This window comes from Geotrypetes seraphini, chromosome 12, assembly GCF_902459505.1.
Source record: "Geotrypetes seraphini chromosome 12, aGeoSer1.1, whole genome shotgun sequence".
NCBI lineage: Eukaryota > Metazoa > Chordata > Amphibia > Gymnophiona > Dermophiidae > Geotrypetes > Geotrypetes seraphini.
In genome coordinates this window covers 68,769,874-68,786,073 of record NC_047095.1, presented here as the reverse complement: position 1 = coordinate 68,786,073, position 16,200 = coordinate 68,769,874, and the positions used below count along the sequence as shown (strand labels likewise).

Here is a 16,200-nt window from a genome sequence, read left to right as displayed (position 1 = left end):
TTTTGCTCCCGCATCTATGCCCCTCAACGTCTCGAAGCGGATGCGTTTCTACTGGACTGGAGGAATCAGTTCCTTTATGCTTTTCCTCCGTTTCCTCTGATTCTCAAGACTCTAGTCAAACTGAAGTCAGAACATGCCACCATGATTCTGATAGCTCCTCGGTGGCCCAGACAACCTTGGTTCTCCCTTCTACTTCAACTCAGCACCAGGGAGCCTCTTCTTCTACCAGTATTTCCCTCTCTACTCACGCAGAGTCAAGGATCCTTGCTTCATCCCAATCTGCAGTCTCTACATTTAACAGCTTGGTACCTTTCTGCATAACAGACTTTTCTCAATTCTCTCCGTCTATTCAAGATATCTTACTTGCTTCCAGAAAACCATCAACTAGACAATGTTATGGCCAGAAGTGGACTAGATTCTCTGCTTGGTGTTCTACACATCACTTGCCACCCAGATCTTCCTCCTTGACATCCGTTCTGGACTACTTACTTCATTTATCACAATCTGGACTTCAAACTACATCTATTCGAGTCCATCTTAGTGCTATAGCTGCTTTTCATCAGCCTTTGGATGGAAAACCCCTTTCTGCACATCCTATCGTTTCTCGCTTTATGAAAGGACTTCTCAATCTCCATCCACCGCTTAAACCACCTCCAGTGGTTTGGGATCTCAATGTTGTTTTAGCTCAACTTATGAAACCTCCTTTTGAACCGCTTGACAAAGCCCACCTCAAGTATCTCACTTGGAAAGCTGTGTTTTTGATTGCTCTCACTTCTGCTCGAAGAGTCAGTGAGCTACAAGCTTTAGTTGCAGATCCACCCTTCACAGTTTTTCACCATGACAAGGTGGTCCTTCGTACTCATCCTAAATTCTTACCTAAAGTTGTTTCAGAATTTCACATCAATCAGTCTATTGTTCTACCTGTGTTTTTTCCAAAGCCTCATTCTCATCCTGGAGAAGCTGCTCTTCATACCTTGGACTGTAAATGTGCTTTGGCTTTCTACCTCCAACGCACTCAACTTCAAAGAACATCTCCTCAACTTTTCATCTCATTTGATCCAAACAAGTTGGGACGTCCTATATCAAAATGCACAATCTCCAACTGGATGGCTGCTTGTATTTCTTTCTGCTACACTCAGGCTGGTCTTCCTCTGCAAGGTCGAGTGACGGGCCACAAAGTTAGAGCTATGGCGGCATCTGTAGCTTTCCTTCGATCAACTCCTATTGAAGAAATCTGCAAAGCTGCAACTTGGTCCTCGGTTCATACTTTCACCTCTCATTGTTGTCTGGATTCCTTATCCAGGAGGGATGGCCACTTTGGCCAATCTGTTTTGCAAAATCTTTTTTCGTAACTTGCCAACTTCCCTCCATCCCTTTTTACTTAGCTTGGAGGTCACCCATGTGTGGGAATATGCTGCCTGCTTGTCCTGGGATAAAGCACAGTTACTTACCGTAACAGTTGTTATCCAGGGACAGCAGGCAGATATTCCCACAACCCTCCCACCTCCCCTGGTTGGCTTCTTGGCTAGGTATCTGAACTGAGGATCCTCTCAGGAGATGCGCCCCCTAGTTCGGGCGGGATGGCACACGCGCATGCGCGGTACAGTGCTCGAAAGATCGAGATCTTCAAGCAAGTTTGCTTTCGAGGCTGTCCGCTGCGGGGCTCCGTCGGTGACGTCACCCATGTGTGGGAATATCTGCCTGCTGTCCCTGGATAACAACTGTTATGGTAAGTAACTGTGCTTTATCTGCTTGTCTTAACCCTCCCCACACACACACACACAAAACAAAACTGCTAATCTGTGACAAGAGTTCTCTGAAGACATCAATTCAGCAATCCCACAAACCCTCCTCACCTTTGATTGTTCTCCAATTAAAGTTAAGAAATCCAATGGGCTGTAAGAATATGATTCTTATGCATGCACAATAGAGGTCTTCACATCTTTACAAATCCTTTGCAACAAGTGTCCATTTAGTACCAGTCTCAGTTATATGACCAGTAAACTGCTGTCTTCAAGAAACATTTTACAGGTAGAAATTTTGCTTTATGCAAAATTTGACATCAGTCTCCAGTATTCTTAACTGCTATGAGAAAGATGATTGTGACTTCTAGTTCTTGTGTTCTACCTAAACTAAATTATTATTAGTAACTCCTTTTAAACATTTATACCATTCAGAGTTTGATATAGATAGGATTATAAAACATTTGAAAATACAAGCTTCCTCAGATACCCTAGGGAAAATTTTTAACTCATCATGTATAGTGGTGTAGGAATCCAGATTAATATGGTTTATGTTAGCTTTAATTCACCTGAGAAAAAAATCAATTTGTTCTTTTTCTAGGACGGATGGACGTCGCTGGTCCCTGGCATCACTTCCTTCTTCAGGATATGGAACTAATACTCCCAGTTCAACTGTTTCAGTAAGTAGTGTATTAACCAGCTTTATTTATCACATCTGTTCTATTTTATAACTTAGCCTTCTCCTCCTATTTATCATTTCTATAGCGCTGAAAGGCTTGCACAGCGCTGTACATTTAACATTCACTAGATGGTCCCTGCTCAGAAGAGCTTACAATCTAATTTTGCAGTCAGGATATCTCAGGGTTGGGGAGTTTCTAGCAGAAGGAATGATACGATGGGTATAGGTATCTGACGGTGAGTGGGAGATAAGAGTTGAAAGCAGCTTGGAAAAAAGTGGTCCTTTAGCTTGGATTTGAATACTGCTAGAGACAGAGCATGACATATTGACTCTGGTATGCGGAGTGGTAAGAAAGAAGGGACGGAGTCTGGAGTTGGTAGCGGAGGAGAAGGGTACAGATGAGAGACTTACTTGATGAATGGAGTCAGTGGCATAGTAAGGAGGGTACATAGGGAGGGTGGGTGGTCTGCCCTAGGCATGGTCTTCCTAAGGGCACGACACCCCTCCTCTTCTCTTTGCTGCGCGCCCCTTGCCTTCCCCCATATCTTTTTTTTATTTCCTTGGCATGAGGTTTCTGCCCGAATCGGCATCAGCACTCTCTCTGATGTCACTTCTTGGACCTGCACCTAGGAAGTCATGTCAAAGGGCAAGGCAACACTGACATGGGCATGCTGCTCACACCGGAGAAGTTAAAAAGGTATGGGGAAAGGGAAGGGGGCGTGCGCGGCAGGGAAGAGGGTAGGTTGGAGGCCACCACTCCGGACATCACTCACCCTTACTACGTCACTGGCTGGAGTTCATGAGGGGGAGATAAGTGAGGAAAATATTGAAGGGCTACAGAGTGAATGCACTTGTAAATCAGTAAGAGGAGTTTGAACTGTATTCGGAAATGGATGGGAAGCCAATGAAGTGACTTGAGGAGAGGGCTAATGAGAGCATGGCAGCTCACTCAGAATATTAGTTGTGATGCAGTATTTTGAATGGATTGAAGTGGAGGGGAGAGATGGTTGAGCGGAAGACCTGTGAAAAGTACATTTCAGTAGGAAATCTGTGAAATCTTCTGGACACAGCTAGACAACACCAACACAGGCAAAAAAGTGCTGATTATACAATTAGATCTCACTGCAGCATTTGACCTGGTAGACCACGACATCCTGCTACAAATACTAGATACAATAGGAATCACAGGCAAAGTACACACATGGTTTCAAGGATTCCTACAATCCAGGACCTACAGAGTAAAGACAAACAATGAAAAATCAGAACCATGGTCCAACCCCTGTGGCGTACCCCAAGGATCGCCATTATTCCCAACACTCTTCAATCTCTACATTGCATCCCTCGGCACCTGCCTAGACAAAATAGGCTTAACCTCCTATAACTATGCAGACAACATCACCATTCTCCTTCCTTTTGATCAGCCAACGCCCACCATGACAGACACACTACACAAAACTCTAGAAACAGTGGCAACATGGATGAAAGACCACAAACTAAAACTGAACCACCAACTCTCCAATCTACTAGTTGTGACTCCAGACTACAAAAGTTTCAGAAAATAAATAAAAACCTTGCTATTCAAGAAATCCATGAAGACTAACTAGCACCATATGAATCATTTCATTCCTCTGAAGCAGCCTACTATACTCTGTAACACCTCTGGACATGTCCAGAAATCGTCTTCTGTAATCCGCCTTGAACCGCAAAGTAACGGCGGAATAAAAATCACTAATGTAATGTAATGTAATTTCATTACAAAGGACTTTTTATGCCTGTCACATTTTATGCATACATTATATATTTGTGCTTTAAATTTGAAATTTGTTGATATTTTAATATCCTTACAGCGGTTTGACCTATGTCCCTTCTCCACTCCTTTCCTCTTTAGACCATGGATAAGTGGATCCAACCCAATACATTTTAGGTAGGGGAAAGGATCAAGCTAAACTCTTCAGCTCAGTGAGGGGAAGGGAGGCCAGTCGTCCCCCCTCCCCCCACTGCACCGAGACTCCATTGTTCCAACTTCTCTTTGGCAGGAAGCCCCTCCCCCTTCTTCCCTGGAGCCAGCCTCTCCTCTTCAGCCCTTTAAAGGTTTTGTGTTTCTCAGTGTGCAGCTAAACTCCAGCACAGTGAGAGGAAGGGAGGCCAGTTGTCCCCCTTACTGCACCGAGACTCCATTATTCCAACTTCTCTTTGGTGGGAAGCCCCGCCCCTTCTTCTCCAGAGCCAGCCTTTAAAGGGCTGTCGAGTAGGCGGGCCTATCTCCTTGTTCGAACCAAGTAGGACCAGGCCTAAACCATGCCGTAACCTCTCCACAAAACCCCCGAACAGTCAAATACACCTAGCCCTATCACAAATATTACACTTATACTTCCCATAATGGCTCTCCACATCCCTGTTATCATTGGCTAGGGCTGCTATGGAGCACAGAATTCTGCATCAACATTCCAGAGTCAGATTGATATAATTTCCCATAGGCCTTTGCTGATATTGGTTAGGGTAACCAAAATGCTGTTTGCTAGCAATAGCTGTGCTGACAACCTTCAACTCAAAAGGCCCACTACTTGATAACAAATCATCCCCGCTGACAAACCTTCTGGTCCCCTGGACTGACCACTACATAATCTCATTCAACCTATACATTAAGACCAGAGGGCCTGTAGAAAACTCAGCCTCACAAAAAACAACCACACTTGACCCAAAGTCGCTCAACCTTCATGATTTTATCCATTGGCATCTCCACACTAGACCTAAACACAGGCTCCATGACGAACTCACTAGAGGAAAAGACACAGGTGTGGCATTCGGGCATAAAGTCACTCTATGAAAAATTAGCAAGAGTTAAAGAAGTCAAAACAAACACAAGATCATTCTCATCACCCTGGTTCACAGAAAGCCTGAGAGAACGAAAAAGGAAAGTCAGGAAAGCCGAAAAAACTTGGTGCAAAACACACAGCGCTGAAGACAAAGCTACCTGGAAAAGCCTCTTGAAAGAATACAAACTAGCAATACTCAAAACAAAAAAGGCACATTTCACAAATCTAATATCAAAGATCCCAAGAAGATCAAAGGCCATATTCTCCCTGTCATAAAACTTGTTCTCCTCCTCCCAAGGATCACACCACAAACAAAAATCAAACTTAGACAGTGAACACCTCTCAAATTTCTTCCACAACAAGATATCTAAGATATGAGAAACCCTAGACTTAGAAGACAAAGCCCTACCAAACATCCCGAAAACTACACAACACAACAACCTGTTGCAGGAACAGATAACGTAGAGGAACTGTGGGCGACTCTGAAAGCTACCATTCAGGAGGCGATCAATCGCTACATAAAATCAGGGAGTAAACAGTGCAGGAACAATAAGCCACAATGGTTCTCTGCGGAGATCTCGGACCTCATAAAAGAGAAGAAAAAGCGTTCATCTCCTACAAACATACAGGATCTCAGGACTCTAGAGAAGTCTATTTGACTAGAGCAAGAGCCGTCAAAACAGCAGTTAGAGAGGCCAAAATATGAATGGAGGAATCTTTAGCAAAGAACATCAAGAAGGGCGATAAATCCTTCTTCAGGTACATTAGCGACAGAAACCGCAGCACAAGCGGGATAGTACGCCTTAAGAAACCAGACGGGACCTATGTAGAAGCAGACTCGGAAAAAGCTGAACTGTTAAACGAATACTTCTGCTCGGTCTTCACCCGCGAGGCGCCAGGTTCCGGCCCTCAACTACAAAAAAAGGATGGCTCGGTAGACCCGTTTAGTAACTTCAAGTTCACAACAAGCAGTGTCTACTGTGAGTTGTCAAAACTCAAGGTTAACAAAGCAATGGGGCCAGACAACCTACACCCCAGGGTGCTCAGGGAGTTAAGGGACGTCCTGGCGGAACCACTATCCGCGCTCTTCAATCTCTCCCTTAGTACAGGTAGAGTCCCGTTGGACTGGAAAATGGCTAACGTCATTCCACTCCACAAAAAAGGTTGCAGGACAGAGGCTGAGAACTACAGACCAGTGAGTCTCACATCAATAGTGAGCAAACTAATGGAAACTCTAATCAAACACCAATTAGATATGATCCTGGATGAGGAGAATCTGCGGGATCCCCGTCAGCATGGATTTACCAAGGGGAAATCCTGCCAATCCAACTTGATCAGCTTCTTTGACTGGGTGACGGGGAAGCTCGATGTTGGAGAGTCCTTGGACATTGTATACTTGGACTTCAGCAAAGCATTTGATAGTGTCCCTCACCGCAGGTTATTGTGCAAAATGAGTTCTATAGGATTAGGTGACACTTTGACTAAATGGGTTGGGGACTGGCTTGGTGGTAGGCTTCAGAGGGTGGTGGTGAACGGCACCCCCTCCGTAACGACGGCAGTGATCAGCGGAGTGCCGCAGGGGTCTTGGGCCTGATCCTTTTCAATATCTTTATAAGAGACTTGGCTGAGGGGCTTTGCGGTAAAATAACGTTATTCGCCGATGACGCCAAACTGTGTAACATAACAAGCAAGAGCACAACGGACAATATGAAACACGACCTACTCCTATTGGAGCAATGGTCTAGGACCTGGCAACTGAGCTTCAATGCCAAGAAATGCAAAGTCATGCACCTTGGCAGCCAAAATCCATGCGAGACTTACACCCTAAATGGCGAGATCCTAGCAAGGACTGTTGCAGAACGGGACTTGGGGGTAATCATCAGTGAAGACATGAAGACTGCCAATCAAGTGGAGCGGGCTTCATCTAAGGCTAGGCAGATCATAGGATGTATACGTAGGAGTTTTGTCAGCCGCAAGCCTGAAGTCATTATGCCATTGTATAGATCCATGGTGAGGCCTCATCTGGAATACTGCGTACAATTCTGGAGATCTCATTACCGCAAGGATGTACTGAGGCTTGAGTCAGTCCAGCGAATGGCCACCCGGATGGTCTCGGGACTCAAGGATCTCCCGTACGAGGAACGGCTGGATAAATTACGGCTATACTCACTCGAGGAACGCAGAGAGAGGGGAGACATGATAGAGACGTTCAAATACCTCACGGGCCGTATCGAGGTAGAAGAAGATATCTTCTTTTTCAAAGGTCCGACGGCGACAAGAGGATATCCATGGAAAATCAGGGGTGGGAAATTGCACGGTGACACCAGGAAATACTTTTTCACCGAAAGAGTGGTTGATCGCTGGAATAGACTTCCACTTCAGGTGATCGAGGCAAGCAGCGTGCCTGATTTTAAGAAGAAATGGGATCGTCACGTGGGATCTCTGCACAGAGATAAATAGGGGAGGGTCATTGGGGTGGGCAGACTAGATGGGCCGCGGCCCTTATCTGACGTCTTTTTCTATATTTCTATGTTTCTAACTTATGCAAGATAGAAACTCTAAACAGCTTCAATCCAGTTTCCATTGATGACCTAAAAAGTACAGTAGTCTCTCTACACCTCACAAACTCAGTCCTGGATCGTGCCCATCCACCACACTGCTAGCTACCAACAAATCTTTCATGAACTCCATTTTACCTCTAATCAATGAGTCCCTACGATCAGGCATAATACCACAGAGCTAGAAATCTGCCGTAGTAAGACCACTCCTGAAAAAAACCACCATAGATCTGGACAATCTAAGCAGCTATAGACCAGTCTCAAACCTCCCATTTGTCTCAAAAATACTAGAAAAGATAGTTCTCTGCAAGACTTCATGGAAACAAATACCACCCTCTCCAACTTCCAATCAGGATTCAGGAAGTACCACAGCACAGAAATGGTGCTTCTAGACATCGTAGATGACAGCTGGAAAATCCTCGATGGGGGAAACAACGCATTGCTGGTACTATTAGACCTGAGTGCCACCTTCGATACTATCGATCACTCACTTCTCCTATCCAGATTATACTCTATCGGAATCTGTGATATCACACTGGCATGGTTCTCCTCCTTCTTAAATGAAAGATCTCAGAAAGTACTACTAGGACCCTACTTATCAGAACCAAAGCCTCTCTGCTACGGAGTACCCCAGGGTGCATTGCTATCCCCACTCCTCTTCAACCTGTACATCAAACCAGTACTCAGCATCGCAGAAAAATATCAAATCAAAATCCACTCATGCGTGGATGACATATAGCTCTACCTCCCCCTAGGTCAACACCGAGATGCACAAATCAAAAAACTTCATTGCTGCCTAACTGAAATAAAGAACTGGATGACTGCAAATAAACTTAAGCTCAACATGTCAAAACCTGAATTTCTCTGGATACACAAGGATTCCTACACATACTCCTGCCCATCCCTTTCCTGGGGAAATGACACCCTTCCAGCCAAAGACAACATCCGTAGCTTAGGAGTGATTCTTGATTCAAACCTGTTGCTCTCAGATCATGCATCAGAATTAGTGTTTTCATGTTTCCGTTACCTATGCCAGCCAAAGTGCATCCTTGCTTACTTTTCAGAAAGCGATTTTGCCCAACTACTATTATTCTGCCTAAATTACTGCAATGCGTCACTAGTGGGCTTACCCGCAAAAACCGTCTCCTGTCTCCAGTGTGTGCAATCAGACTCCTGAAAAACCTGGACTTCTGTGACCCCGTCGCCCCTGCACTAATATCCATGCACTGATTGCCTATCCGAAAACGATGCGCCTTTAAAGCTTTGGTTTTAGCCTTCAAGACATTCTACAAGATGACACCAAACTAAATAGCATCAAACCTACAAATTTATGTCCCCAATCGACCACTGAGATCCCAAGCAGAAAAACGGTTGGTCCTATCACCTGGCCGCTCACTCAACATCTGAAACAGCTCGGAAATGCTCTTATTCACATTTCATACCCAGATTATGGCACATCATCCCCTCCCATCCATCAGATCGTTAAACATTTCCAGATTATTTATGAATATGTTGAAGAGCACAGGTCCAAGTACCGAGCCCTGCGGCATCCCACTGGTGACATTCTTCCAATCCTAGTATTGTCCATTTACCCTCACTCTCTGTTTTCTATCTACTAGCCAGTTTTTAATCCACGTGAGTATTTCACCCTCTATTCCATGGCTCTCAATTTTTCGAAATAGTCGTTCGTGCGGAACCTTGTCGAACGCCTTCTGAAAATCCAGATATACAGTGTCAACTGGGTCTCCCTTGTCTATCTGCTTGTTTACCCCCTCGAAGAAGTGTAGCAAGTTTGTCAAGCAAGATCGTTCTTTGCTGAAGCCGTGCTGGCTGGTCCTCATTAGATTGTGTCCGTCAAGGTGATCAGTGATGCGGTCCTTTATCAGCGCCTCTACCATCTTTCCCGGTATCAAGGTCAGATTCACCGGTCTGTAGTTTCCCGGATCTCCCCTCAAACCTTTCTTAAAGATCGGCATAACATTTGCCACTTTCCGGTCTTCCGGAATCTTTCCTGATTTGATTGACAAATTGGCTATTAGTTGAAGCAGTTCAGCTATTACCCCTTTCAGTTCCTTGATTACCCTCGGATAGATGCCATCCGGTCCTGGGGATTTATCATTTTTAAGCCTATCAATCTGCCTATCAATCTAGACTGACCGTCAACCCTGTCAGTTTCCCGTCTTCATTTCCTGTGTATATCTTCTTCGGTAAATACAGACACAATAAATGTGTTCAGTTTGTCAGCAATGGCTTGTCCTCCTTTAGCACTCCCTTTATTCCATGGTCATCCAACAGCCCCACCGCTTCCTTCGCTGGTCATTTCTCCTTAATATATCGAAAGAATGGCTTGAAGTTTTTCGCCTCCTTGGCTATTTTTTCCTCATAGTCTCTTTTGGCCACTTTTACCTGTTGGATTCTTGAGTGGAAACTTTGTTGTAGACTCTGTGAAGCCCTCAATTGAATTAAACTGTAAGCCCAAGGGATATGAAGGCCTCGGCGAAGAAAAGCATTGAAACAATCGATGCTTACATCGAGTGCAGTACTGGTTTGATGAATTGAATGAGGTATGATGTGAAGCTGTTCTCTTCGAAGAACATGAAAGAACGATGTAGAACTGGACTGGTGGTGAGAGTAGAACGTCGATGTCGCTTTGGAGAAACCAGTTGCAGTACCGTTGGATCTGATAGCCATGTACTTAGGTTAGACCAGTACCGAGGGAGTCAATACTGGGGTAAGCAGTTTAGATGCATCACCCAAATTCCTTCAGAACAGTGCATCAAGCTGTACCCAAAAGGAAAACACCGATACCTCTGGCTTATCTGCTGGTACTTCAGCCTGTCAGGAGAGAGTGGGCTATTGAATCTTACTTTCCTGTTTGTACCTGAAGCAGTCAACATTCAGGCACTGATCAGCAAGTAAGGCTTCAACAGCTCAGACTTGTTGGCAAATGTTGGCCGCAGATATGCCACAATGATGTTATGAAATCACTCTGCGATGATAGAGAATTGCTTGTAGTGCACATTTTAATATTAATGACCTTGTTGTACTACATTTGCATGGCAGTATTGGAGACTGATAGAAAACTTGGAAAAGACAACGGTAAGCCATTTTGAAAATCTGCCGCTAAAATACATGCTGGAACCGGTTTAGCGACAACTTTAAGTTTTGAGATTCTGGCCCTGTGTTCTTTATTTTGTGTGTTCAAATATGCATGTGTTCACTCCTGCTACTGAAAAGTTGTGAGCTAAGTCCCAATAAATAAATAAATAAATAAATATTCTATTCATGAAGAGCATTCATTATATGTTTTGTATCTTTTTCTAGTCATCATGTTCATCCCAAGAGAAGCTACACCAATTACCATTTCAGCCTACTGCAGATGAGCTGCATTTTTTGACAAAGCATTTCAGTACTGAAAACATCACAGATGAAGAGGGGTGCCATTCTCCTGCCATGCGGCCCCGATCTCGCAGTCTCAGGTAAGCATTTTGCTCATTCCCTTTGAGGTTCTTGATTACAATCTAGTAACAGTGATGATGAGTAGAAAATAAATATTTTGACACAAGTTTCAAGTTTATTAAAAATTTCATATACCGCCTTATCATTTATTTCAAGGTAGTTATACATTTTAAAATAGGGTAAAACAGATAATACAATTTAACATAACTTTAACAAAATTAACATACACGACTGGACAAACAGGTACAAATGGAAAAAAGGGGAGAACTACAATGGTTAAAGAAAAATAAGGTATAAAGGTATAAACAAAAGGACGGGGTTAAAAACAAGTAAGTCCAATACAAGTGGACTCAAAAAAGATAAAAAAAATTTAAAATCCTTAAAAACTCTCAAAACTTACCTCTTGCAAAGTATTCAAAAATAAATCAGTAATAGTTAATGAAAAATAATTTTACTTGAGACTGCTATATACTATTAAATGACCAATATAAAACAGTTGCTTGCTAATCTTTGCTAGAAAGCAAGAGAGAACAAGGGACTTAATTACATTTAAAAAATGAGCCTCAAGGCTCCAGGTTAAGACTTTTTATGTATCTAACACTGTCAGAGACACACATTTACAATCATTATCTCCATTTATATGAGATCAGGAAAAGAAAAAACCCCTCTGTTTTTTATTTCAGAGATAAAGCTGTTCCCCAGTGTCATCCGCAGACGAATCCAGACAAATGGATTGAGTCCATCCACCAGCAGGTGGAGATAGAGAGTACTGAATTATGATTGGAAGTATACTGGATGGCATGCTTCATGGTTTCCCAGTATTCTCTATCTCCAGCAGGTGAGAGGATGGCTCTTCTCATACTCCTCAATTTGTCTGTTGGGGAGCTCCCATTGTAGGCGTCCTACCTTGGTCAAGCCGGGGCTTTGGAGACTGGATCCCTATTCTAGGGTATACCTGGTTGGTCCAGGCACTATCTTCCCCCTTCCCTTTTTTTTGGCTCTGTGCTCCAGGTGGCCTTTGACCACTTTCCCAGCCTTTCTTAAAGTTGCTACTTGGAAAAGGTATAAATAAATATATATATGTATATATAAATAACTTCCCTCCCTAATTAGTTTTAAAGCCAGGAAAAACAATTTTACTCTTTGCCTAGTCAGGGCTTTTTAGGTCTCTGCATACCCTGGTGTGCCAAATCGATGGTGGGGGAGGCAGCAGGCAGGCAGTGAGGAAGCAGTGCAGAGCCCTATCCCTGCACCATGGTAAGTACCTCTAGTACAGGGGTGCCCACACTTTTAGGGCTTGCGAGCTACTTTTTAAATGACCAAGTCAAAATGATCTACCAACAATAAAATAAAAAAAAAACACAAAGCACACTGTATGCATAGAAAATGTTAATCATCATTCCTATTCCAGGGTTTTTCAAAGAAGTCAAAGCAGATGACTCTAAGCACTATCACCTCAGTAACAACCATACAAAAATAGTCAAATATACCCCCCTCCCTTTTTACTAAACCACGATAGCAGTTTTTAGCGCAGGGAGCTGCGCTGAATGTCCAGCGCTGCTCTCGACACTCATAGGCTCCCTGCGCTAAAAACCTCTATTGCGGTTTAGTAAAAGGGGACCTTAGTGTAAAATATAGACAGCAGATATAAATTCAGACACATTTTGATCACTAAATTTAAAATAAAATAATTTTTCCTACCTTGTCTGGTGATTTCAGGAGTCTCTGGTTGCACTTTCTTCTTCTGACTGTGCATACAATCTTTCTTCCCTTCTTTTAGCCTGTATGCTTCCTCTCCTCCAGACCTCATTCCTTCCCCCAACTTTTCCTTCCTTTTCCCTGCCCTTTCTTTCTCTCTGCCTCCCTTTCTTTTTTTCTGTTTCTCTTCTTTCCTTCTGTCTCCCTGCCTGCCATTTTTCTTTCTTTCTCCCTGCCCTCCCCCAAGCCACTGCCACTGCCATTGCCATCGGGGACCAGGACCCAAACGCCACCAATAACAGGCCCCAAGCTCTCCCTGCTTCGGCCAACCAGCATTCCTCTCCCCGACGTTAATTCTGCCGTCGGGAAGAGGAAGGCTGATCAGCCCAAGATCGTGATCAACCTACTGGGGGAAATGCTGCCGGGTCCTGCCTTCGCGGAAACAGAAAGTAGGCAGGACCCGGCAGGAAGAAGAACAAATGCTTCACTAACCTGTCTCCCGCATTAGCCCGTAGCGAACGCTTGCTTCAGGGCTCTCAACATGTGCGTGCCGGCTTCCCTTCTCCTCCCCCTCCCCCCCGGACATAACTTCCGGTTTCGGAGGGAAGAGAAGAGAAGCCGGCACGCACACGTTAGAGCCCGGAGCATAAGTTCGCTACGGGCTGAAATCTCCAAGCCGGTTTTTTGGTTTTTTTTTTAAATGTTCAGCAGCGGCAGATGACAGCTGGGCGGACCGCCCAGCTAAAAGGCCCTAGGGAGAACACTGGAGAGGAAGGCTGATCGCCCGTAGATCAGGACGGCAACACGAGTCTATCACAGAGCCCGGGATGGGCTCCGCGATCGACTCACGTTGCCTTCCTGAGCTACTGGTCGATCGCGATCGATGCGTTGGGCACCCCTGCTCTAGTATCTAAGAGATGGATGGAGCTGGGGCCACTTCGAGTAGTGAGACTCCGTGGGTTGCCAGCTTCCTCTGATTCTGGCTAGTCTGCGGTTACCACGGTGCTTTTTCCTGCCTGCACAGCCCTCCTTCACTCAGACTATGCAGTCATGGCAGCTGAGTTAGTGAACCGCTACTCCCTTTGTGGACAACTGAGAACAGCATTGGGCTTCTGCCTCTCCTGTGCTTCACTGCTACAGCCCTCATGGGAGGAGGCCCTCTTGAGGTTGGCTCTACCCATTGGGATATTTTCCTGTGTCAATCTAGGCTGAAGGCCTGGCCACTCAAGATTGTGCAGCTATGTCCTTGGAGCTTGTCTGTCACGGCTAGGCAGTGGAGCACTTTCCATGAAAGCATCTAAAAGTGGGCCTTGTGTATAAACCAGGTTGTAAACTGAAAAAACACCATGAACATCTTCTCTCGCACCAAGCAGCATCATGGGGTAAAGACCTAGAACAATTGCTTTCGCCTACTACTTATGAGGAATTTAGGAAACGTCTGAAAACACACCTGTTCCTAAAGTATCTAGACAACTGATCCTCTCTTCTCTCTCCCCTCTATAGTGATTAACTTGTTCTATTGATCACTCTCTTCTCAAAAATGGATTTCCTGTCCTATTAACCCTCTTTCTTCCTCCCCTCTTAAAGTCAATCAATTTGTACCTTTGCTTAATCTTTGTAAACCGCATAGAACTTCACGGTATTGGCGGTATATAAGCTGTTGTTATTATTATTATTATTATTATCATCATCATACATTTAGCTTATTAAAGGAGGAGAATTTTCATAGTCATTTAGTTAAGTAAATGACTTTGACACCTGTTCTCTTGATGGGAGATAAAGATCAAAATGACCCATTCAATTTGTCCAAAAGCACTTTTTGCGTGAATGCAGATAACAATTCTAATTGGAAAACAAATACTGAGCAGCATGGTTCTACTAACAATGGAAAAGAAAGCCCATTGCAGAAACGTACGTGAATGGCGAGTTAGCAAATAAACTTGCCTGGACTCCACGCTGACGAGGAACAAGTTAGCATATTACCTCACTAAGCGTTAGTAGCATTGAAGCGCAAGAAAGTTGCCTCTGAGATATCTCTGCCTGAGCTGTGAGGAGAGAACGTGAGCTGTGGAGGAGAGAACTCCGTGTCTGGCGAGTATCACTGGGATGAAGAGGAGGGGCCATTCCGTGGCGCTTCTGCTGCAAAAGCGAGTTTTGGAGGAGGAGTATACGCTCCCTCTAATAAACTTTGCCAGCTTCTGTTGAAAACAAAGGAGTACAGGAGCGGAGGAGCGGTTTGACCTCTGAGAGCCTGAGAACTAGCTTGGAGGCAATGAGGTGAGGAGAGCATAATCCCCCCAACGAACCTATCTGGCTCCATTGGAAGTAAGGAGTGAATGGTGTCGAGTGTTGGCGTATCGCTCCACTAAACGCTAACCACATTAGAGCACAGGACAGCTGCCTTCGGGTGTCCTTACTATGATTGTATGAGCTGAGATCGAGAGACCACGAAATGTGGAATAGAGTGCTTTGGGCCCGGCGAACGACGGTGAGTTCCACTGGGGCTGGATAGGAGGGACCATCTTGCGGTGAATCTCCCGCAAGTGTGTGCTGCGGAGGAGGATATAATCCCTCCAAGGATATTGCCCGGTGGCCTGTGAACTGCGGCGGGCTCAGCCGGGGGCGAAGAGGTATGGTTCCCCTGTGGTGTTCCTTCTGTAAGCGTGAGCCGCGGAGGAAGGGATAATCCTCCGAAAGAGAAACTTAAGGATTTGCTATGAGGCAGTAAGAAGCTGTATCGGTGACAGACTGGGCTGTGGACTTCTGATGGTGCTTTTCAGTAGCTTTTGTGGAGGTGGTGAGTAGAAGTCTTACATGTGCTATCTGAGGCTGGGGGAATCTTGGAGATCCTGAGGCCAGGAGGTTTGAGATTCTGCTTGCTATAAGTAAAGATCTGCGAAAAGTATTGTGATAATATTTAGTGAATGAAGTATGATGATAACTAACTAATAGTACTTTCAATTGAATTTGCTAAGAAAATGAGGTGGCTTACAATTAAAAAACACTGATCCTATACTCTGGTGAAATAACTTGGAGGTAAAGATTTGAATATATATGTTAAATAAAGTATAAGTATAGTAATGGTTTTAGATTAAGCTGATCAGGGGGAAAAAAAAGAAGAAAATAAATTTCTGGACTGCCTAGTTATTTTTATGTGAAATAAACTTTAGAAATATGGCTAATAAAAAAAACCAGACCGGATCTTAAAGCATTTGCCTATCGTTCAGAAGAACCAGGGGTAATGTTAA

The 16,200-nt window shown here is 44.3% G+C and overlaps 1 protein-coding gene across 3 annotated transcripts in view; it reads left to right on the top strand.

The window, feature by feature from the left end:
* MAST2 (microtubule associated serine/threonine kinase 2) overlaps positions 1 to 16,200 on the top strand; it is a 354,118-nt gene that overhangs the window by 84,883 nt on the left and 253,035 nt on the right. For all 3 annotated transcript variants that reach the window (XM_033915410.1, XM_033915412.1, XM_033915409.1), the window contains 2 exons: positions 2,344 to 2,422; positions 11,120 to 11,274. In XM_033915410.1, coding sequence (XP_033771301.1) covers positions 2,344 to 2,422; positions 11,120 to 11,274 — 234 coding nt within the window. The remainder of the gene's footprint in view (positions 1 to 2,343; positions 2,423 to 11,119; positions 11,275 to 16,200) is intronic.